The following is a 24,012-nucleotide window of genomic DNA, read 5'->3' on the forward strand; positions in this document are numbered from 1 at the left end:
TCCATCTATTTGGGCCTCAGTAAAACATGGATAATAACATCTCCCCTACCTACCCAGATACATTTGAGAAAAAGGGACAGAGCACTACCAAAATGTAAAGCATATTATGATCGCATTATCCCACAAGGATAAAGAGTGAAAAAGCAAGGCAATCCCTGGCACGTTTGGACATCATGCCAAGTGTTGGTGCAGGACCAACATCTGGATGTGTGATTATATTTTTAATTCTTCCTTCAGATGTTGGGATACTGGAAATACTAGGGATAAGCAAAAGGTTACTTTTGGACATTTGAAAATGGGACTTGGTAAAAAGAATATACTATTAATTGGATGCTAACAGAATGCTTCAAAGAATAAACTAGGCTGAGAACAACTCGGTTATGCCAACTTTGCATTTCTGTCATAAGGGCAAATGTCTACAAAGCAAAAGGAAACCTCTGTGGTTCTTTCTGAGACCACCATCTTTTCATACACTTGTGATTTCCAATTTTGTAAATCAATTACGTATCAGGAAAAGGAAGACTGTTTGTTCTTGCTGATTTGGATCCTGATTACTTAACGTACAATGGACAGCTCTTCTAGATCTCACAGGAGCCAGTACTTTTTATTTTTTTCCAGAAAAAAAAGCAAACAACATCAAATGATGCTAGTTTATGAATTCTTGATTATATGCAGATTCAAGCCCGGTATTCCTCTTTGAGAAGCAGTTATCATTTATCGTGTAATTCTGGTCAAACATTCTCTCAGTCTCTATTAATCCCTTCTCTGAAGAGAAAATAACACTTGCAAATGTTATTTATTTATTTATTTATTTTTGAGATGATGTCTCGCTCTGTCACCCAGGCTGGAGTGCAATGGCACCATCTTGGCTCACTGCAACCTCCACCTCCCGGGTTCAAGCGATTCTCCTGTCAGCCTCTGAGTAACTGGGATTACAGGCATGGGCCACCAAGTCTGGCACATTTTTTTGTTTTTTGTTTTTTTTTTAGTAGAGACCAGTTTTCTCCATGTTGGTCAGGCTGGTCTCAAACTCCCGACTTCAGGTGATCCACCCATCTTGGCCTCCCAAAGTGCTGGGATTACAGGCATGAGCCACCACGCCTAGCTGCAAATATTCTTTTGAAAGCACACTGACATAAGTTATTTTCCCCAAATGCATACTACACATATACACACACACAATGACGATTTTCTGTATTCTTACTGAAGCTGAAATATTCTTTTGCATTGGCTAGAATGGTCTCGAGTTAAACTGTAATTCAATCAAACACTTAAGAAATTGTCTTTTGCCACAAACATCAAGGAGATTAAAAATTTGAGGACAAATGACATTTACAGATACTGACAATTCCCTCTCAGCTCGGGGCTATTCTATACTTCACAGTTTAGACAATCATTCTGTAAACGACTGGAGGTACAACTTTTAGTTAAAAGTCCCAGGATAAAGTGCTGAACCACAACTCTGCAGGAGGATATCTCTCATATTGCCTCTAGAAATACCACAATGTATATACAGCAGTGATATGAGGCAGGGTTTGGAAAATACACGGCGGTTATAGGACAGTCTGTTGTCTTGACTCTCAGTGTCTCAATATTTTAAGACCGACATTACTCATCCATGACTGAGCCATCTGCCTGGGACAATCTTCCATGGCTCAGGGATCAGGAGTAACGGGACGTCATGGGAAGCTGTGGAGGAGCCAGCCCGGTCCAGTAGAATGAGCCAAGGCTTGGAGAGCCAGCAAAGAATTGGACAGACAATATTGTTCCGCTATATCCAGTTCTGCTAAGGTCATGGAGTCTGGCCTTGCTTAAATTAAACTTTACGCCATAGTTAGTCAACTCTCCTAGAATTAAAAGCCTCTGCTGTCTTCGATTGGCTAAGTCTACATCAGGCTGTAAGTCATAACACTTGACTAAACCAAACAGTGCTAGCAGTAGGGTTAATCAACACACACTGTGTAAACGCTGGTGCCTGAGAACCATCCCTGTGTTAATGTGAAAGAAAACGGACCCACAGTGTGCAGAGCAGGCAGGAAAATAGCTGATGCTCAAGGCTGCAGTGTACAATATCATCGCGCCTCTCCAAATAAAGCGAAGAAGACAGAGTATCTCCTGGGAGAGCTTGCCTGTCCGTACATAAGCACGTACACACACACCCACACACCCACACCCAACCATGTCCCAGTAATTTTTACAATCTGAATTGTTTTCCTAAAGAATATTACCTTCTATTTTCACTAGGTCCACATTTTTCTTTGCTTGCTGTAATTAATTTTATTCTCCTTCAGTTTAATTTAAACCAGACTAACAGTTCCTCGGGTAAGAACATTCAAATGCGGTCGCTTGATTGGGCAGACCCACATCTCCAAATGATAAAGTATTAAATGAATATCCCAGTATTTAGGATTAAATGTCAAAGTAAAGCTTATTTTCCATATTCTCCTTTTTCCATGGCCATACATTGACAACTTTGATGAATCATTTTACTTTAATATAAGACTCTGAAGACATCTAGTTTGTTAGTGACCACGCAGTTGCAGTCACCACCACCCGCAGCCCCCGTCAACAAAGTGTACCCATAGTTGCTGTCTCAATATTAGCCTGCAGGTTGAAATCATCACTACTGCCCCAAGGAAGCCCGTCTGTTGTTAACCCATTCATTTTCCCTCTACTCTCCCTGTACTCACCTTGGGGATGGTGAGGGGTTCCTGGGGAGGAGAGAGACACTGTGAGAGCCTCTTGAGAGTCTAAAGATGAGGGGCTATGGCTCAGAGGAGCAGGGCAGGCTGGGGCTGCCGGCGAGGTCAGGTCCAAGGAGAGGTCGGCTCTGCCCCGGCTCACACTCCGGCTCCTGAGAAGCTCCTTCTCGTGTTCCTCAGCTGCCAACTGTTCCAAGTATTTGTATCTGAAAGTTAAATTCCAAAGGGTTTCCGTCAAACGAAAGAGGAGCCCGTGGCTGATGCTTGTTTATGGATGAAACACCTGCAGAATGAGCCGGTTTCCTGATGCACACAGCACAGTGCAGGGCTGGCTGGAGGGTCAGCCTGCCAAAAACACCCAGCAAAGCCAAGATGCTAATGATTAAAAATCCCACATCACTCATAACCAAGCAAATTGTGGGAAATGGCAGCATCACACAGCCGGTAGATACTGGATCACTGCTGCAGAATCCTATCTTGCTCTTTTAGGGAACATTTGTAAACAAGCAAAACAGCAAAAACCACCACCAAAAAGCCACAAGAGCGATGGCTGAAAATCAAACCCCTCAGAGCTCACAGCTGTGAAATGGGTGGGTGGCTTGGTGTGGCAGAGAGAAAAAAAATGCCCCCCAAATACCAAACGGGGTTGCTTGGATGAAGGCCTGCCTCTCTGAATTTCTGAACCTGCTTCAGTGCTAACAGCAATGCAACTGGAATTTACTTTGTTCTCTCAGTGCTGACCATGGAAACTTTTTTTTATATTCTAAAATATTTCTGAGTAGGAATCAGACATCCAATAGCTTGAACCTGACGTCACATATAGTTTATTCATCAAAGTCAGTTTAAAAGAACAAAGATACATCTGTTTTGCATTTCAGGCAGGCAGAACCCACTAACTGTTTATTAAGACCAGCTACCAATCATATTCCTCATAGTGCACTTTATAGATCAGACCAAAATAACTTTGAAATGTGTGCCTCTTCCAGATGTCTGCTAATTTTACTCACCATTATCTTTTTCAGAAATAAATTTATGCATTCAGCTGTAGCAGGTTACTATCTTACCCACCACTAAACTTTGGAACAGCTTACTCAAGACCCTCACTTTGCATCTATCCAATTCACTGCTTCAGTTCCTCACAATGGGCATTAGACAGGGTGTTCTTCATTTACCCAGATAAAGCAGAGCACATATTTAAAATATTTTAAAACAATGCAGTTAAAAAGCATGCACTTTTTGCATCCCATCTTCAAGGTGGGTGTGGTTTCCCCGTCTGTAATCCTCACCCCTTCTCCCTGCCAGCCCAAAGGCAGTCCACCCTTCGGACCATGCTTGCATGCGCATCTCCCTCCAGGAGGCCTGCCTTGACCACCACAGGTGGAAGTGATCTTGGCCTTGCCTCTGAACTCATGTCGGATATGTAGTCCCTTCAACTCAGATGTCATTTTGCATTTACTGCCTGACATATTTAGTCATCTTTTCACATGTGTAAGTCTGCTTTCAAAAAGCAGATAATAGGATTTTCGTGAACAGGATGATTACCATCCTTTGTTCTTTCCCTCAGTGCCTTGCATTTATGGGTTGATGGAAAGCAGGCAGAGCCTGCAGGGAAAAGCCTGCAGAGTGGCACCCCACCTGCAGAGGCCCACCTGAAGCCCAGGATGCCGAGGGGGCGAATGCATCCCATTTCATTTTTGTGGGGAATGAGCTTGCATTCACGGTGAATCTCTGATAAAAGGTGTGTAGTGAGTGTATATGTAGATACAAACACTTGAAGCTTGGCCAACAGCACCACCTCTTGAGGGATAAGAGAGGCAACAAAAGGAACATGTTTCTGGACTTAATTCGGGCCAGCAAGAAAAAGCCACTTGGCTGTGGAAGTAACAACAACCTTGAAAGAAAACAGTTTTAAGGGTAAGAGGCAGGGCCTCCAGCAGGTATGTGTTAAATGGGATGGTGGCAAGTTCAAGGCCAGGAATGCCTAAGTCCAGGAGGAGTTGTGAGCACAGGTATTCCCACGCTGCTGCAACTGGGTAAAGGGGCAGACAAGAAATGAGTGCAAATAAGAGAATCTGGACAGATCCAGGAGTTCAGGAGGTCAGAATCCCAGGACAAGAAATCAAATGAGTCCAGGGTGGGTGGTGGTGACGAAGCCCTGTGACAAACTTCCAGACAGGAGGACAACCCACTTAACCGTGTTCATTTTTGCTGGCTCATTCCTGGTCCTGGCCTTACGCACACTTCCCTGTGGGCAGCCAGGCACGCAGGAGCTTGCGGGCAGCCAAAGGGTTTAACCCACTTTCTGGGAGACTCCAGGGGCCACTCATCCCAGAGCCCGGATAGATTTGACTCAAATGCTATTCCTGTGCACCCCTCGGCCTCACAGATGCCATCACTGAAGATCCGTAAGACATGGGAAGAGCTGAAGGTTTAATCTGAATTGTCCTGAAAAATGATGTTTATGTGTTAGACAAAAATGGTAGAAGCAGAGGTAGAGGGATGGTGAGTTGTGGTTTCATGGAGAAAGAGTTTCAGTTGTATAAAATGAGAAGAGTCTAGAGACTCGTTACACAACAATGTGAATGTGCTTAATGCTACTGAAAAACACATTTAAAATGGTTAAGATGGTCAATTTCATGTGATGTGCATTTGATCATAATTACAATTTTTTTTTTTTTACATGGCAGGGACAGAGAGGCATGGAGGTCAAGAGCACTAAACCTTTCTGAAAAAGCATCAGCAGCGTTCATCCGCAGTGGCCAGAGTGGTGAAGGTGGTGGGCTGGTACACGGGGATGGCCATGCCACAGGCATTTACGGTGTTACAGCTCAGTGACCCCTCCTGCCCTACATGAACCTCCAGCAGTTCTTGGGGAGGAAGCTGGACCTACATCATGACCTTCTCCTAAACAATGACTGTAAGTGCTATGGGGTCCAACAGTACTTGATCTGAGGACCCACCAGCCCACGCAATGACTGTCATGTATCCCTGCTGCCACGCGACGTCACACTCAATCCACAGACCGACAGAGCCTCCTCTGTGGGAAGCACCAGGGTTTCTATCCACAAACCACAGCCCTAAGAAAAGACTTCCTACTTTTGCTGCCTTCAACCAAACATTCCCGTTTATCCTCCGCCTAGATCATTTGTTTCTTCATTCATCTTTCCATTTATTTACTGAACATCTGTCAAGTGCCTGTCATGTGCTAAGAACTGTAGTGGGCACTCAAGATTTAATAATAAACAAGGAAAACTCCCACCCTCACAGAGCTCACAGTTCAGTGGAAGAGAGAGACAAATAAACCACTGGGATGAACTCCAACATCCACCAGGACTCAGTGGCAGGGCTGGTATTGCAGCTCAGTCTCTTTTCACAGGGCCCTACAGAAACTCTGCTTGACTTTAGATTAACCTAGACCTACTTACTGATGACTTTTCCTGCCACACTTCTATTTGGAAATTCTCATTTACATTAAGCTAAAATCTGGCTCCCTCTAACTTCTGCCCTGTTCTCAGTCCTTCTAAGCAAGGCTCAGAATCCTTTCTTCCTGCTTCACTAATCATTTTCATGCACAATTTCCAAAACCCTAGCCCAGTTCCAACCTTTTCTTTGCACTTTGTTCCCATAGCCCCTGTTTGCTCTAAACCTTTTCCTCTCCATGCCCTGCTGTCTCCCTCAGACCAACAAACCCAAACTGAAGTATCCTCCTGTGCTAACCCGCAACATACCCCCAGCCTGGTCTCATTCCTTACTACACACACTTCTTTTTTCTCCTTTACATTATGTGTGAATGTCATTTTAATCAATCATTATCCTATAAAGCCTTTCTTCTAATACTTACAAGGATGAGAAGTAGCATCTCAACAGAAATTTAGTCCTGGTCTGCACCATTGCCAATAACATAGTTTGTCTGAAATTATGGAGTGAGATGATATGAAATAATATGACAGGTATCCAGATGGTCACTACACCTTAAAATAAGATGACAGTCATCTTGTTACAGTTACATGATACAAATCTCAAAAACCATCTGCTGTGACTCTGTCTTTTTCTGAGTCTTGCATTAAGGGTAAGAGATGAGGGACTTGACGAACACACATCGCTCTATCTGGAAGAGCTACTTTTCCTTATTTCTGTACTCCCTCCCACCTCTGATCTCTACTAGTTTCCATTTCCAAATTCCATCACACTTGGAAATCTTACTTTTTCCTGGCTTACTAGGAACTCTCAACAGCTTTCGAAACAGGGATGAAAGTCTATTTCCCCTCCCATCTTCACCAGGTTATTCAAGAAGAAAACAAACAAGAAAAATGGCTGGGCCAAACCAAAGGAAAACGCATGGCTGCTTCCCCAGGCCTCTGTGTAAACAGAGAGGTGTCTTTGAGGGAAGAATCCCACAGTGGGGCTGGAGAGCACACTCCTGTGTTCAGGCTGATGGGCAGCCTGGGAGCAGACTAAAGGCAGAACCAGAGGAGACAGGAGAAGCAGCAACCTCCTCTTACAAGTTTGCCAGACATAAGTGAAGGCTTGTTTGGAAAAAAAGAGCAGTAAATAATATCCAGAAAGAGCTGGACTTCTGTGGTTTGGGGAAATTTTTAAGTCAGCCTGAGCCAGTTCAGATCTTGACACAGCACCTAAACCATCTCCCCAGGAGCTGCCAAGCCTTGTCTGTGTGGACATAACCTAACAGTCAAGTTGTTGAAAGCTCAAAGAAGTACAGAATCTGGGGGGAGAACTGAAAAATAAAATTGAGTTCCTCATGCCTGGGTAGGAAGTCAACAGCATTTTCAGTGAAAGTATATGTGATGTCCTCTGATGTAAAAAACAGGTACTAGTGAGAAATATAAGTTTCCCATTTCTTTAGCAGCATCTTTCGCTCTCGATTTGCCACCACAATTGGTTATTAGGATGATAATAATCAAATAGAATGTTGGAATCAAAGCAATGCCATCATTTTATTTAAGAGGCTAATCTAAGCATCTAATTATTAAATTGAAGATAGGCAGTCTCTACTCTTGCCTGCCTCAGACTGTCCTGATGTATTTAGGTGGTGTTTAGAAAACTAGCACAACTCTACTTCTTATTGGCCCAGTCCAGAAACTGTTAGGTCCCCAGCTGGTTCCAGCATAGAAAGTGTAAAATCAGCCTTTCCATCGCTCCATGCAGTCACCCCACCTGGTGGTAGAGGAGACGACTGCAGGCTGTAAAGAGCTGGGGGTAAAAACTTGTCTTTTGCCAGCCTACTTGTAAAACCAGTTTCCACTGTTTATCTGCATTTATTAGACACTGAACATCTTTGTATCTTTTATTGAGATTCAAAGCATGTTGCCATTGAAATATACTACTGATCAACACCAGAGTTTTGAGCTGTTCCTTTATATGACCTAGGCTGGTTTGAATATTACAGCAACATTTTAATAACATACTTCTTAATCTTATAAAGTAATGTATCTCATATATGTTTTTCTTACAAAATTGCATATAACTATTCTGTGGACAGAAATTTAAAAATGTATTCATGCCTTTGCTGGTTAGCATCACAAACCACAAAGATTTGTATCATAAATAAAGTAGTTTTTAAAATGAAAAAAGAAAGTACCTTACAGCTTGAATATTTTAAATAAAGTTGTTGGTTCATTTACTCATTTACTGATTCCATATATTATTCCTAAGTCCCAACTACATGCCAAGCACTGTGGTGGGTACTGGGGAAATAAAGGAAATCCAGGCATTGTCCCTGCCATTGAGGAGCTGAGTACAGTTCAGTAGGGAGACACGTAAGTGACCAGGCACACCCAGAAAGAGTCTCAGGTATATCTAGTGCCCCCAGCCACTGCCTGGCACAGTGTGTATACTAAAATATTTGTTGAAGGAGTGCTGATCATGTGACATGAAAGCACGTAGTAGGAACACCTACTCTGGGCTTAGTAGTAGTGGTGCAGGGTATTTCAAATATACGCCCTATATCAATTATGCTAACATTAATGTGCTCATTTGAAGGAGAATTTTGAAGGAACAGACACACTTAACCATGCTGGCACCAAATGACAAATCCAAACTTGTATTGGAAAATTTAGGTAACTAGTACACTCTGTTCTGCAAAATGTCAGCTATGCAAGGTTTTAAGTGAAGCAGTTATATTTTAATCAACAGTCTCTCTGCATGCTAGGTTAACAGTGCAAAGTCACATGCCATTTGTTACAATGGGAAAGAAGAAATACACAAACCTTTCTTCTCTTGCTTGCCTTTGCTCCTCTCTTTTGTCTAAATAATCTCGGCTAATGGAAATATGTAGAACAAATAAACAGGAAAAGAAAATAACAGAATTAGATGCTCAGAAAATTACCAATAAATTATAAACAGTATATCATGAAAGACCGCCACTGCCTCAGAAATGTAAAATAGTTGTAGCTGAATTTTTAAAACTTTAAAGGCTGTACTTCCAAATTATTAAATACAATTGATTTTCAATACAATCACAGGGATTGCAGAAAACATAGGATTATCGGATTCACCCAGAAACCCTACTAATTACTTGTTGGAAAGAATGTAAGCATCTGAGGAAAGAGAAGCTTTTTAAAAATCCAAAACTAAAATATGGCAATAACAAGCAAGCAATAGCTTTTGGAGGTGATTAGCATCCAGTTGAGCTCTGGTAGCTCCATTACAGCCATCTTAAGAATTAAATCTAAATGCCTTGGTCATTTTATGTTGCACTCCACGAGCTGAATAGTCCTTCCACAATCCAGGATTTTTTTTTTTTTTTTTTTTTTAATTTCCGGGATACATGTGGGGTGTGCAGGTCTGTTATGTAGGTAAATGTGTGCCAGGGTGGTTTGCTGCACTTAGCAACCCATCACCTAAGTATTAAGCCCAGCACGCCTTAGCTACTTATCCTGATGCTCTCCCTCCCCCATCCCCCTACTGACAGGCCCCAGTCTGTGTTTTTCCCCTCCCTATGTCCAAGTGTTCTCATTGTTCAGCTCCCACTTACGAGTGAGAACATGTGGTGTTTGGTTTTCTGTTCCTGCATTAGTTTGCTGAGAATGATGGCTTCCAGTGCCATCCATGTCCCTGTGAAGGATGTGATCTCGTTCCATTCTATGGCTGCATAGTATTCCATGGTGCATATGTACCACATTTTCTTTATCCAGTCTATCAACTGACGGGCATTTGGGTTGACTCCATGTCTTTATTATTGTGAATAGTGCTGTAATGAACATACGCGTGCATATGTCTTTATGATAGAATGATTTATATTCCTTTGGGTACATACGCAGTAATCAGATTTCTGGGTCAAATGGTATTTCTGGTTCTAGGTCTTTGAGGAATCGCCATACTCTCATCCACAGTGACAACCCAGGAGTCCTTCTCCTCATCCATTACACTCTCAGTTTCTATTGTGGGATCACTGAAGCTCCTGCTTTGTTCCTTCTCTTTTGTCTGTACCCACAGATGCCCAAATCTGATTAATTTTAACGTTTTGTTTTTCTGTTCCTGCTGGTTAGGTTCCAAATTGAATCTAAGTTTAAGACTATGTGGTTAGTCATCTCTCACTGGACTGTTTACTTTCCTGGAGAATCTTAACATCATGGTTTTCAACACTGGACCTCACAATATAGTTTAAATATTCTATTTCTTGGTGTACTGGTAACTGGATATAAAGGGACAGTAAGTTAGACTACAGCAGTATAGGACCGGGAGAAAAATGCAACAAGGACTCAAATTTGTCATCATTTATAAACATCCAACCTCATCACTTTCCACATTAGAACAAAAATTTCCTGTAACTCAGAAGGCTTAATACCATATTCAACAAAAATGACAATAAAGAACAACTTCTAGATGCTTTACAAAAAGCACCAGGAGCATAAACAATTGAAATCAATGAAATGGCTGATAAAAGGTCAGCCATTTGGGTAATCTCGGGGACTACTTTAGAAAGCTTTTCCTATAAATTTTGTGAATTTATTTTCATTCACATCCTGAGAAATATGGAACTGCAGTCACCACAATTAACAGTTGCCTATGGTCTGTCCTTGATTAGCATTCATTGCTGGATGAGGGCCATTTTGCCAAGGTTTCTCTGTGTTTTTAAATGACAAGTTAGAATCACTTGAAATCAAGAGCAAATAGTTAACAGTTATGAGCATGGCCTCTGAGGACAACCTGCCTAGGCCTAATTCTTACTCTGCCAACATACACATATGAATAACATAATTCTGAATATATATTATAATGCATGGCCAGGTGCAATGGCTCATGCCTATAAGTCTAGCACTTTAAGAGGCTGAGGATCACTTGAGCCCAGGAGTTCAAAACCAGCCTGAGCAACACAGTGAAACCCCATCTCTATAAAAAAATTACAAAAATTAGCCAGTAGTCCCAGATACATGCCTGTAGTCCCAGCTACTTGGGAGGCTGAGGTAGGAGGATCACCTGAGCCTGGGACGTCGAGGCTGCAGTAAGCCAAGATCATGACACTGCACTCCAGCCTTGGCAAAAGAGTGACACCCTGTCTCAAGAAAGAAACAAACAAAAAAAGCCAATGCACTCTTGTCCTATTCTCCTATACTTCTGGGACTCTGATGATATGAATGCTAGACCATTTTGATGTTATTATGCAGGTCCCTATGGCTTTGTTCATTTTTCTTTCAATTTTTGTTTGTTTTGTTTAGTTTTCAGGTAGGAAAATTTCTGTTGTTCTATCTTCAGATTCACTCATAGCAATGAGTTCACTTTCTTCTCTCATAGCAATTCTATTTGGCCCATCTGACAAATTTTCTATTTTAACTTTCCTGTACTATATATATTTCCATTTGTATCTTTATATCCTTTATTTTTTTTACAGAGACATCTTTTCATTGTTTCAAAAGTATTTGCCCTTACTTCTTAAAGCATATTTATAATAGCTACTTTAAAATCTTTAAATGTATAATATCTATGTCCTTTGTGGTTAGCCACCTTTTAATTCTCTTTTCCCTTTGAGTTAACATTTTCCTAATTATTTTTATGATAAGTTATTTGGATTGCATTCTGTACATTTTACTTATTTTGTAATGAGATTTGGGGTCTTATTTAAATTCTACAAAGAATCTTGATTTTTCTTTTATTTTGTATTAGCAGGTAATCAACCAGGTTAAGTTCAGTCGGCAAGTTGTAACCTGCCTTCAGACATTGGTTCCAATATTAATTCAGTTTTCTGGGATCTGGGTGGTCATCCACTCCCACTCTGTACTTAGTTCTCAAAGGCTATGGCATGCCGTGTAGGTTTGAAGCCACATGTGCACAAATCAGACATGCATTCAGGAGTGCTCTCTTGATATCCTTGCTCTCTGTGGCTTTCCTAACACCTTCTGGCTCCTTGGGTTTCCTTTTATGGTCCTCCAGCCAGAAGGCTTGGGCTTTATTTTCCCCGTTCTGCCACATACTGCATCTGCATCCAGGACAATACAGCAGGAGGACAGCAAAGTGATATGCCTAGTGATCATGGGGTTGTAGCTCTTATGGTCAGAGGAAGAGTTCCCCTCCCATTTCAGGCACCTGCCTGGACACTGCTGCCATTGCTGTGCTTCTGTAGCAATATTGCTTGGGAGGCTACGGTAGGAGATAAAGAAATAAGAGGAATTCTCTACACTTTTATCTTTAGAAATTCCCTTTGCTGTGCCTCGGTCTGGAAAAAGAGGACTTCTTCTGGGGCTCTTTTGGTCCAGATTTGGCATACACTTCTAGGTTTGGGTGCCTCTGAGTATATGCCAAGTAATATTGAAGGCAAAAAATGGTAATTCTCACTGGTTGTGTAAAACTTAATTTTACTCTCCCTTCCTAATTCACCTGCTCTCTTTTACATTTCAGAGTTTTCAGAGTTCCACACATTCTCTCCATGGTTTATGGTTGCATTCAGCAATGCAGAAAGAGAGACAGGATGGAGTGAACGAATTCCATTTTCCCCAGAATCAGCACCCTGTTTCAAGAGGTTTTCAATAAACAACTTTGGATGTAAGCTAATCTCTGAATTTTCCATGTATTTCACTCAGATTCTCTGCTGCTATTTGGTGGTAAAATATGCAAATCTCCCAGAAAACCATAAATCAGGAAACATTTAACCTGTTCCAGAGATTTAAAGAATTGGTCTTTCTAAAAGTGACAACTTCCAGAACTACCCTCATGAAAAATGGTGCATACAGAACTGGCATTTCCACGTATCATTTGGTAGAAATGTGACAGCTCAGGGTGTGCTGCACAATCTTGATGGGAAATGATGTTGGTTTACTTCATGCAGCCCATTCACTCAGTCTTAGAAAAATGAGGATTAGCATTTCACAGACTTGGCATTTGTTTTCATAAAGTAGTGATTTATACTTAAGCAACTTCACAACTCTGCTTATATTTTGATCATTTTTACAATTACACATATACTTCTTGGCTTCAAAAAAGCACAAGTTATTGGCCGGGCACGGTGGCTCATGCCTACAATCCCAGCACTTTGGGAGGCTAAGGCAGGCAGATCACTTGAGGTCAGGAGTTTAACAGTCTGGCCATCACTGTAAAACCCCATCTCTACTAAAATTACAAAAATTAGCTGGGCATGGTGCTGTGGCCTGTAATCCCAGCTACTTGGGAGGCTAAGGCAGAAGAATCACTTGAACCCGAGAGGCAGAGGTTGCTGGGAGCCAAGATCGCACCACTGCACTCCACCTAGGCAACAAAGTGAGACTCTGTCTCAAAAAACAAACAAACAAACAAACAAACAAACAAAAAACACATGTTATTAAATCTCTAAATCTTCATTGACAATGCCTTATATTCCTTGTAGATTTAATGGGGAATAATTGATGGTAATATTGTTTGAAAAAGAAACTGAGCTAAGGAAACACGAGGTAGAGACGGGGAGAAAAATGAAAGGAAAGAATGTAGAAGCTATAGGGTAAATGACTTGGAAGGATTAAGAAGGAAGAGAAAGTATAGGAGGAGGAGGTGGGGAAGAAAGGGAAAAAATGGAAAAAGGAGATAAGGAAGAGTAGAAGGAAGTAATGCGTAAGGAGAGACACAGCAACTGTTTTTCATTCCATAAAGCACAGCACAGCATTAAGCCCAGGGGATGGGTGTGAAGGAGGATGACCTGGAGAATGTGGAGAACAGGTGGATTGGCTGAAGGAGAAGCCAAGGCACACTGGGATCAGTGGGGACAGACAGGCCAAGATATGGAACCTGGAATGAGCTATATCCAGGAACACATCCTTGGAGCTGTACAGAGACCAGGAGATCAAGGGGAAATGGGCTGAGAGTAATCAACACAATGACTTTTCCCCCCTCATAGCAAGAGATTATTGTTTAAAAAAATATATTGAAGATTGTTACAGGGATCAAAAAGCGAACCAGAAAGTGGGAAAAGCATTTCCTTTTGGGCATCTGATGGAGCATGAATAAAACATGAGGACCATTAGGAAGAGATGGCAAATTAAGTTACGATAATTAGGCTCTCTGTCATCGGGAAGGCCTGGATAGGACCACTGCAGACAATGGAGGACTCAAGAATACATGAGTTCCTAATTGTATTTGGCTGACTGTACTTCCTGCCATATGGTTAGAGAAACAAAGGCCATAACAAACCAGATCCAGCCTATTTCAGGTATGTCTTTCTCTTCCTTAAAAATACAGACAGAATTTTCATTACTTCCTTTAATACCAATATTGAACATATACAGCTGTAAAGTCACGTGCTTTAATTTTTAACTCATTATTTAAAAAAAAATCTTAAGATCCTTCTTACCTGAATTTGTTTCTTTCTTCCCGCTCTATTCTCTGCAACCTTTCTTCTCTCTCCTGCCGCCGCCTCTCTCTCTCTGCTGCCAGTGACTCTTGGTGCTGCCTGAAGGATGATGTGAGAAGACCACTCGGTGACGACCTGCAGATACAATGAGTTAATGTTTCAGTTGCTTGGCCTTTGATTAAAAGTACTGAAGTAAGCATCAGTCAGACCTTGGTTAGAACTGAGGGTCTGCTGGTACCTAGGCAGTGCTTGGGGGAAATCACTGAATGCCTCGAGTCTTCTTGTTTCACGATTTTTGTGTGTAGATGGGGAAAAGCAACATGCTGCGAATGTGCTAGTAGGAAAAAAGGTGGTAACAGACAGAAAGTACCAAGCAACATGCTTGACATGTAAGCAGCCCTCAAAAATGGATATGATAGAAGTATTCCAGGAATGTATATACATTCTACATACATTTTATGGTTGGTCTATGTTAAGACATAGAAAAGCTAGAACCAGCTTTCAATCTAAAACTATTTTCTAACTATCTACCAGGTAATACATTCATTATTTGGGTAACGGGATCATTAGAAGCTTAAACCTCAGCATCATGAAAGATACCGATTAACAAACCAGCACATGTACCACCAAATCTAAAATTTTTTAAAAAGTGATTTTAGAAAACTATTTTCTATTACACATGCACTAAAAATATTTTACTGTATATCAATTTCACAATACACTTCTTTAGAATAATTGAACAAGGCAATGAGATGACAGATGAGGACAAAAAAACTTGCAATGGGCTGAAATGTGAATAGAATTAAGGAAATTTCATTCTATGACATTGTATGTTAAGAAGCATCCAAGGACTCAGCATGGTCAAAGGACAGGCAGTGGTATTAGTAACATCACACAAACAGTCTGGACTGTTTACTGAAAATGTGTGTGAAGGCCTTAGACGGAAACCACAGGGTGAGTATTACAGGGGATGTTAAATCAGAGAACGAGTGGGAGAAGATACAATCAAGTGACTGTATGACATATAAGGAAAGGGGTTAGCTATGTAAAGGAGTCTGATGGATCTCTGGAGAATAAAATCTGTTATGGACAATTGGGGCCTTCACTTATGGGAAAAAACCTCAAAAACAAAGAGACAAATATTTATGAAATATATTTTGCCAATTTATTTATCCAAGGATATAGCTTCGATAAAATCCTACCTGGATTCAGTGAAAAATATACCTGCAAGGTGGGGAACACAGGTCTCAGTGCAGGAGAAAGATGTGACTCTCATAATACACAGACTGCCATGAGTCCCACAGATGTTCTTCCTAGAAAAGGTGAGTCACCTGTGGCTATCAGTCATAGGTGGCAGGGAACATGGAGGGGAGAAACCACAATCCCTGATAGCTACAGGGAAGGAGTAACCAAATTCTATAGTCCAGGCTCACTATGGAATTATTTTCATCATCTCTGGACACTAAGGCATAGATAGAGTTTATTTATCTTTCTCAAAAAAGAAGTTCAGACCAACTTCTAACTTTTGTAGGCTATTATTATTTTGTGGGAATTTTTCCCTGTTGTATCCAGCCAAATCTAATCAACAGAGTAAAGAGGTTTGTAATACCTCTTGCACAGTAATTGATAAAATTGTTATGTATATAATAGATTCGTTTAACCCAATTATTAAGTTTTATCTAATAGATTAACATGTATATAACCTGGTGCCCAAACTGGAGAAAACATATTCTTTCTTTTTCTTTTTTTTTTTCTTTTTATTTTTTGAGACTGAGTCTTGCTCTGTCACCCAGGCTGGAGTGCAGTGGCCGGATCTCAGCTCACTGCAAGCTCCGCCTCCCGGGTTTACACCATTCTCCTGCCTCAGCCTCCCGAGTAGCTGGGACTACAGGCACCCACCATCTCGCCCAGCTAATTTTTTGTATTTTTTAGTAGAGACGGGGTTTCACTGTGTTAGCCAGGATGGTCTTGATCTCCTGACCTCGTGATCCACCCATCTCGGCCTCCCAAAGTGCTGGGATTACAGGCTTGAGCCACAGCGCCCGGCAACATATTCTTTCAAATATATAAGGATTACTCAAAAATTGACCATCAATTCTGTCACAAAGCTCAAGAATGAACGTCACAAACTGGTTTCACACGAGCTACCTTCCTGATCATAATGCAACTGATTTGAAAAATAAATAACAAGGAGATACATTTGAAAAAAATCCATATAATTGGAAAAACTAAAACATGTCTAATAACTTAGGTCAAAAAAATAAAAACACAGACAATTAGAATACATTTAAAGGGTACCATAATGAAAAAGTTAAATATGAAGTTTTGTAGAACACTTCTAAAGTAGTATTTAGAAGGAAATTTATTCTTAAGTATTTATATTTGAAGAAAGGAAAGAGTAAAAATCAATGAGCGATCAACTCAACAATTGGAAAGGCAATAGTGGAATAAATTCAAAGACGACAAAAGAAAAAAATAAAGAGCAAAGACTAATGAAAAAGGCAAACAAAGGTATATAGACAAAAATCAACAAAACTAAAAGTTGGTTTATAATTGTGAAAAACCTAATAGACAAGTTCTATCAAAATTGTTCGAGAAAAAGGGCATATTCAGGAATGACAGATAAATACAATTATAGATACAGTGACCAAAATACATTACAAAAATAAGGGCAAATTTTTATAATACACTTGAAAAATCAAAGAAATGGATGATTTTCTAAAAACATATAATTTACCAAATCTGACTAAGGAAGAAATAGAAATTTTGAATAGCTCTGTTAACCTAACAAAAGAAATTGAGTTAATTAATTACAAATATATTCACACCCATGAAAAAAATCAATTACAAATATATTCACACCCATGAAAAAAATCCATGAGAGTCAGATGTTTAATGTGATTTCTACCACTCAAGGAAGAGTTCAAGTTAGACATATGGAAAGTTTCAGAAAACATAAAGAAAAAAAAAAATCTCCACAACCCATTTTACATGATTCATATCACTCTGACACTAAAGCCAGATAAGAACAGTGTGAGGAGAGCAACTTATATACTATTTGCAATTATGAACACCACTGCAAAAATCTGAAACAAAATCACATTGTGTTTGTCCAATGAATGTAAGGGTAATTTGAGATGATAACACCAATGAATATAACTTACCACGTTAATAGTTTATTGGAGAAAAACCATGGCTACCTCTGCAAATGCAGAAAAAATTTTAAATTCAACAATCATTTGTTATTTTTTAAAAAAAACCCTTTTACTACGCTTAGTAACAGAAGAAAACTTTCTTAATCTGACAGTGGGTATCTGGCAAGGAAAATTTTAAAAACTAGAGTCAGTATCTTTTTTTCTTTTCCCTTTTTTTTTTTTTTTTTTGAGACAGGGTCTCATTGTCACTCAGGTTGGAGTGATCATGGCTCACTGCATCCTTGACCTCCTGGGCTTAAGTGATCCTCCCACTTCAGCCTCCTGAGTAGCTGGGACCACAGGCATGCACCACCACGCCCCATTTAATTTTTGTGTTTTCTGTAGAGTCGGGGTTTTGCCTATGTTGCCCAGGCTGGTCTCAAACTCTTGGGCTCAAGCAATCCTGCCTTGGCCTCCCAAAGTGCTGGGATTACAGGCATGAGCCACTACACCCAGCCAGTATCATTCTTAATGCTGAAATATTAAGAACAGTTTACTGTTAAAAATAATATAAGGATGTTTCCATCATTGCTTATATTTGACATTATTCTGGTGGTTTGAGCCAGAATACTAAGAAAAGTAAAAAGCATAAGGAAAGAAAAGAAATACAATGCCACTATTTACAGATAATCTGACCATCTTATAAAGATAATCCAAGAAAACCTGTGTTATTTTATTGAGTCTAGCAAAGCTTCTATATATAAAACACAGAAATAGCAATTGCATTTTTACATGTCAGCAACAATTTATCAAGTTAATCATAAGCTAACTATCAAATTACTTAACTAATAATATGACAGACCTTTATAAAATCTTATTAAAAGACTCAAATGAAAGCTATATCACATTTATGTAGTGAAAAAATCAATGCAGTCAAGATGCCAATTCTTTTTTTTCCAATTAATACAATTTCAAATCAATATCCCAAAAGGATTTTTCATGAAATTTTACAAGCTGAGTCCAAAATCTTTACACAGGACCTGAAGTTTTAAGGATAACCAAGACAATTTTGAGTAAGAACAAAGCAGAGCACTGGCCACCTTCGATATGAAGCCCATTCTGAAACCACAATGATTGCCCATGAAAGTGGTCTTGGTGCACGAATGAAAACACGGATGAATGGAGTCAGACAGTGAGCCATGACACAGACTCATACACAGACAGAATCCTGATTCATGTCAAATGTGTTATTACACATCAGTGGGGAAGTAATGGACTGTTTAACAAATGGTGCTGAGACAACTGTTAGCCATATAAAACAAAATACAGGCTGGGTATGGTGGCTTATGCCTGTAATCCCAGCACTATGGGAGACTGAGGCGGGATCACCTGAGGTCAGGAGTTTGAGACCAGCCTGACAACATGGAGAAGCCTGTCTCTACTAAAAATACAAAATTAGCTGGGCGTGGTGGTGCATGCCTGTAATCCCAGCTACTTGGGAGGCTGAGGCAGAAGAATCGCTTGAACCTGGGAGGTGGAGGTTGTGGTGAGACAGGATTGCACCATTGCACTCCAGCCTGGGCAACAAGAGCAAAACTCCATCTCAAAAAAAAAAAAAAAAATACAGCTAGTCCCACCTCATACCAAATATAAAAATAAATTCTAGGTAGTTTAAGTGAAAAATGTAAAAGACAAAACTTTATAACATTCAGATCTCAAGATACAGAAGTTTTTTTTAGACCAAAAAGAGCAACCAAAAAGGAAATATTTGATAAATTTGCATATATTAAAATTTAAAATTTGTTCACATTGAAAGACTACATAAGAGTAAAGAAGAGCAATAACCTGGGAGAAACTACTTGTAACATATATAAACTACAAAGGATTAGTATACATTATACAAAAAGAACCCCTTCAAATTAGTAAGCAAAAGACAAACTACCCAGAGGAAAATGGGCAAAGGGTAATGAGTATTTTACTGAAGAAAGTTAAATGGCCAAATACATAGATGAGTGATCCTCATCTTCATTAGAAATCAGGGAAAAGGAATGCAAGCAAAACCCACAGTGATATACTGTTTCACACCTATCAGATTAAAAATTGACAAAAATTAATGTCTGATGACACTAACCCATTGGCACAGAATAACTCTCATACACTGCTTCTAGAAGTCTAAATTAATATAATCATTTTGAAAAAACACTTAATACATTTGAAGATGTATATATCCTAAAACCTAGCAATTCCACTTCTAGGTTTATCTAGAAAGTAACTTTTGTGTGCATAAAGAAGACATGTATGGTAAAGAATTCTATATGTTGCAGTGTTTTTATTACTTGCTAGTGGTTAATCAGAAATAACATAAATACCTACAAATAAACAAAATATAGTTTGTTTTTAGAAAGGAACACTCTACATCTGTGAAAATTAATAACTAGACTGATACGAACATGGGCAATTCCCAAAAGCAAAATACATAGTGAAAAGTAGACTGAATAAAATAAATTGTATTTTATCATTTCTATGAAGTTTAAATACATGCATGGCAAATCTACATACTAGCAATACACGTACATTTTGTAAAAACAAAAACATATATGAGAATAATAAACACCAAATTCAGTGGAATGATCACCTCTGGGGAAGAAGGGAAATCAAAGGGATAAGGGTTTCAATTTTATATCTGATACTCTTTATTGCTCTATAACTTTCTAGATTTATCTAAAATTTTCTGTAACCCCTGAATATATATTTTAAAGCCATTCTATGTCTCGTAAATAAATAAAAGTCCTTCTCAGGTGTATAAATAACATGTATATCAAATATCTTTGAAACCCCAAGCTAACTGAACATCAATAGTTAAATCCAGTTCTAGAATTCAGAAACACAACAAAAAATAGGGTTGTTTATTTATACAGGAGAATTATTTTAGGAGTCAAATAATTTCCCTTAATTGAGGACTTTGATTCAGCCCAGTTTTAAAGCCTGCCCTGTGTGTTGTTCTCCAGCACTAGCAGCCTCACCTTCTGAGTTCTCTTTCCAGAGGGGAGAGAGAGGAGCAACATTGCTGGTCTGCGCTCTTAAGTGAGGAGCAAAATGAGGTCCTTGCTATTCCCCTTACACTTGTGACTTCAGCTCATCCTTCTAAATATCTCAACCTTTATAATAGGCCACTAGTAGCTAAACCTGGTCACAACGAAGCCTCTTTATATCAGATCTTAACAGCATTTCCTTATTTAAAAATGAGAACAATAGAGCTTGTTTAAAATTGTTTAGAATTGGACGAGTATTAGAACTTGAGAAACTTAAGTAGGGTTCAATTTAGTCAAGTAAAAGCTGTCATTCCTTATTGGGAGCCTCCAAAAAAAGGATAGGCAGTTCATCCTCCTGCACACTTGGACCTTGCAAAAGCAGATCCCATCTTGGCTCTTAGGCCAGAGTTCACCTGTGAACACAACAGCAGGCAGCATTAACAACACCTGGAGGCCCTTTCTTTAATCATTTCAGTACTGAGAGAATGGAAATATGAGCTTCTAACTAGAAGTAATGAGGAATGGTTCTTCTTTTCCTGAAATAAAGTAAAATGCCATGAGTAATGAAAGATTAATTCTCTTGCCTAAACAACAGATAACTATAGCAGGAGGAGAAGCCTGTCTGTCCTAGGTGAATCTAAGCAACTTTGCTTCTATTAGAAGATGGACATCCCAAATTGTCATTAAAAAGATAGGCACCAAAATTCATGCTGGCATGGTAAACTCTTTTCTTTAAAAAGGCATATTTAACAGATTTTTATCTTTCATATTCTTCTAGGAAAATACCTACAATGATTGGAAGTTGTTACAATCATGACATAAAGGAATGAGCACAGGGCTTGGGATGAGAAAATTTGAGTGTGGCTGCTCACTGAATCTCTCCAAACCTCAGTTTACTTATTTGTAAAATGAGGATAATCATGTCTAACTCATAAAGTACTAAGGTTTAAATGAGAATGTAAATGAGAATTTGCTTAGAATAGCATCTAGGCCATAGTAAGCACTCAATAGCTATTACTTTATGTTGGGTGTTGAAAATCTGTAGAAAGCAGGAGTGGGATAGGATGGGGGGTTTGTGCTGTGGTCCCCAAGGCCAGGTCTGGAGAATGACACTGGCAGTTCCCAAAATGATGGACTCCGGTGGGCCAGGGGTTTCTGCTGAGGCTTCCCGTCACGGCTACCCAGCTAGGTCAGTCATCAGGACTATACACCACGCTCAGCGTGCACCTGGAAGGCTAAAGTCATCTGCAGTTATGCCCAACACAGCTGCAACCGAGTGAAGTCACATGGGAATGCAGGTGGCAAGAGGCCAGAGAGATTTTATAAGAAAGTGGATAATATACTCTAAAGGAGAGGAATTATAATATTTAATCTTCACCTTGCCAGGCCCCAGGGTGTGCTCCAAAAATCGCACCTGGTGAGAGCCTCCCACTCTGGGACATCTGGAACAGGAGCTCTATTCTACTGAAATATGGTTGGTAATTGTTGGTAATAATAGTTAACATTTCTGGAAATGATATGGTGTACCAGTTACTTTACACCTATTAATAATACATAGATTAAAAGAGCTAAGTTTGTTAATTGTCCCCTTCTTTATATATGAGGAAACAGAGGCACAGAGAAATTATATTAGGACACAGCAGAGCTGGGCTTTTAAACCAGTTGTCAGGCCAGAGCCCCAGGCTGACTGATGCCCCCTCCCCTCTCCACACCTTTGGTACTTAGTAAAGCACCATTCCAGCAGCATTTGTCACAGTACATGTTCATTTCTTCCCTAGAGATGGCCACTACCCTGAATTCAGTCTTTATTCTTTCCATATATGTGTCACATTTTTTCTTAGCAGCTTACATTTCGGGGTCAGATCTTATTTTCTCATTCATCTCTACCCTGGCACACAGAAGAGCCTCACTGTCTGATGAATCAACTAATGACTGAATAAACAGGATGCATGAAGTCAGAATAATATGTATATGCTAGTCTCACTGCTCCCGGACCCCCAGCCTATTCTCTAAGGGAAAATGTATGATAAGGACCTACAGAGAAGGAGTTTTTTGCACTAGACCCTGCCCACTGGCAACAGCTGAGTGAATGCAGGGTGGGTGCCTGCCCCAAAGGCAGCCCATCAAAAGGCAGGTTATCAAGTGGCACGCAAGGCTCCCAGCACAGAAGCCTGAGCTAATCATAGTCCTGTCTCAGGGCTGTGCACTGGGAGAGAGAATATGCATTTGACAGAAGTAAAAGCAAAAGGGCCTGGAGGTGGGGAGACCCTTGGTGGCCCTGTATAAGACCAAAGCATGGGAGGACAAAGTAGAGAAGGAGCCAAAGTTGTAGGCAGAAAAAAAATGATGCTGACTCTATGAAGAGAGAAAGGGGCTGGCAGCAAGAAGCAAAGGAACAGAGGTGACCACGTGGGAAGGAACTGAGACATGTGAGTGGCAGAGCATCAGAGGACACAGCTAAGAACTTGCATGGCCAGGGACACCCGGCTGACCCTGATTTCTGGTGCAGGGAGGTGGCCATGGAGGGTAGGGACATGACTAGCCAGCCTTCCCTAGGTGTGCAAAGGCCTCTCCCATGGCTGACAACCCAGTGTGCTGAAAATCATGGTAGTTCTTCCCTAGCCTCCCATTGCTGGTAAGACACTGAGCTCACAGGGGCCTAAGATTCCAGGAAAAGGAAATGCAGGTCAACAAAAAATTGTATTGGCATTAAAAAATCCCCAGAAGTAACAGTAAATTTCAAGTTCAATTTTTTGAGGAAAAAAATGTTACTAGAAGGGTCAAATCCAGAGCAGTGTGCACCATATTCTCAAATCTTCCTCTTTGCATGAGAGTTTGTGACATCTTATCCCAGAACTTACTTCCAGGGGCAGGTGCTTGCATGTGACAGCTTCACACGTTTGTCTTCATGTGAAGTCTCTTAGCTGCCCCAATATGCTCCCCCAACCGTCTCAGTTAATGTTATCTGTACTCATATTCGCCTAGCCAAGTGACAGGGGTTCCAGGAACTTCAGCTCTCACTCAGCAAGTCACTGAAACTGTGCTCATCCAAAAAGTTTCACTGATCTCCATTTTAAGAATGCAAGAAGAACCACAAAGGGAATTTAAAGTCCAACCAGACACCTAGTTGCTGAATAAATAACATCAAAATTGACAAGCATCTTCACCAGTGAACAGGAAGGGCCATGGGAAGGTGAAACAAGAAGATTGCTCAAGGCCAGGAGTTCAAGGCCACAGTGAGCTAAGATCATGCCACTGCACTCCAGCCTGGGTGACGGAGCAAGACTTTGTCTCTCAAAAAAATAAAAAATTTATAAAAAATTTTATTTTTATTTTTTTGAGAGACAAAGTCTTGCTCCGTCACCCAGGCT

The 24,012-nt window shown here is 40.2% G+C and overlaps 1 protein-coding gene across 3 annotated transcripts in view; it reads right to left on the reverse strand.

Moving 5' to 3' along the window:
• FHOD3 (formin homology 2 domain containing 3) overlaps window positions 1-24,012 on the reverse strand; it is a 482,714-nt gene that overhangs the window by 81,758 nt on the left and 376,944 nt on the right. For 2 of the 3 annotated variants that reach the window (XM_023207641.2, XM_023207640.2), the window contains 3 exons: window positions 14,476-14,610; window positions 8,930-8,980; window positions 2,691-2,908 (listed from right to left, as the gene is read on the reverse strand). In XM_023207641.2, coding sequence (XP_023063409.1) covers window positions 2,691-2,908; window positions 8,930-8,980; window positions 14,476-14,610 — 404 coding nt within the window. The remainder of the gene's footprint in view (window positions 1-2,690; window positions 2,909-8,929; window positions 8,981-14,475; window positions 14,611-24,012) is intronic. The other variant, XM_023207642.2, reaches the window with a different exon arrangement.

Source organism: Piliocolobus tephrosceles, chromosome 18, assembly GCF_002776525.5.
Source record: "Piliocolobus tephrosceles isolate RC106 chromosome 18, ASM277652v3, whole genome shotgun sequence".
NCBI classification, from domain to species: Eukaryota; Metazoa; Chordata; class Mammalia; order Primates; family Cercopithecidae; genus Piliocolobus; species Piliocolobus tephrosceles.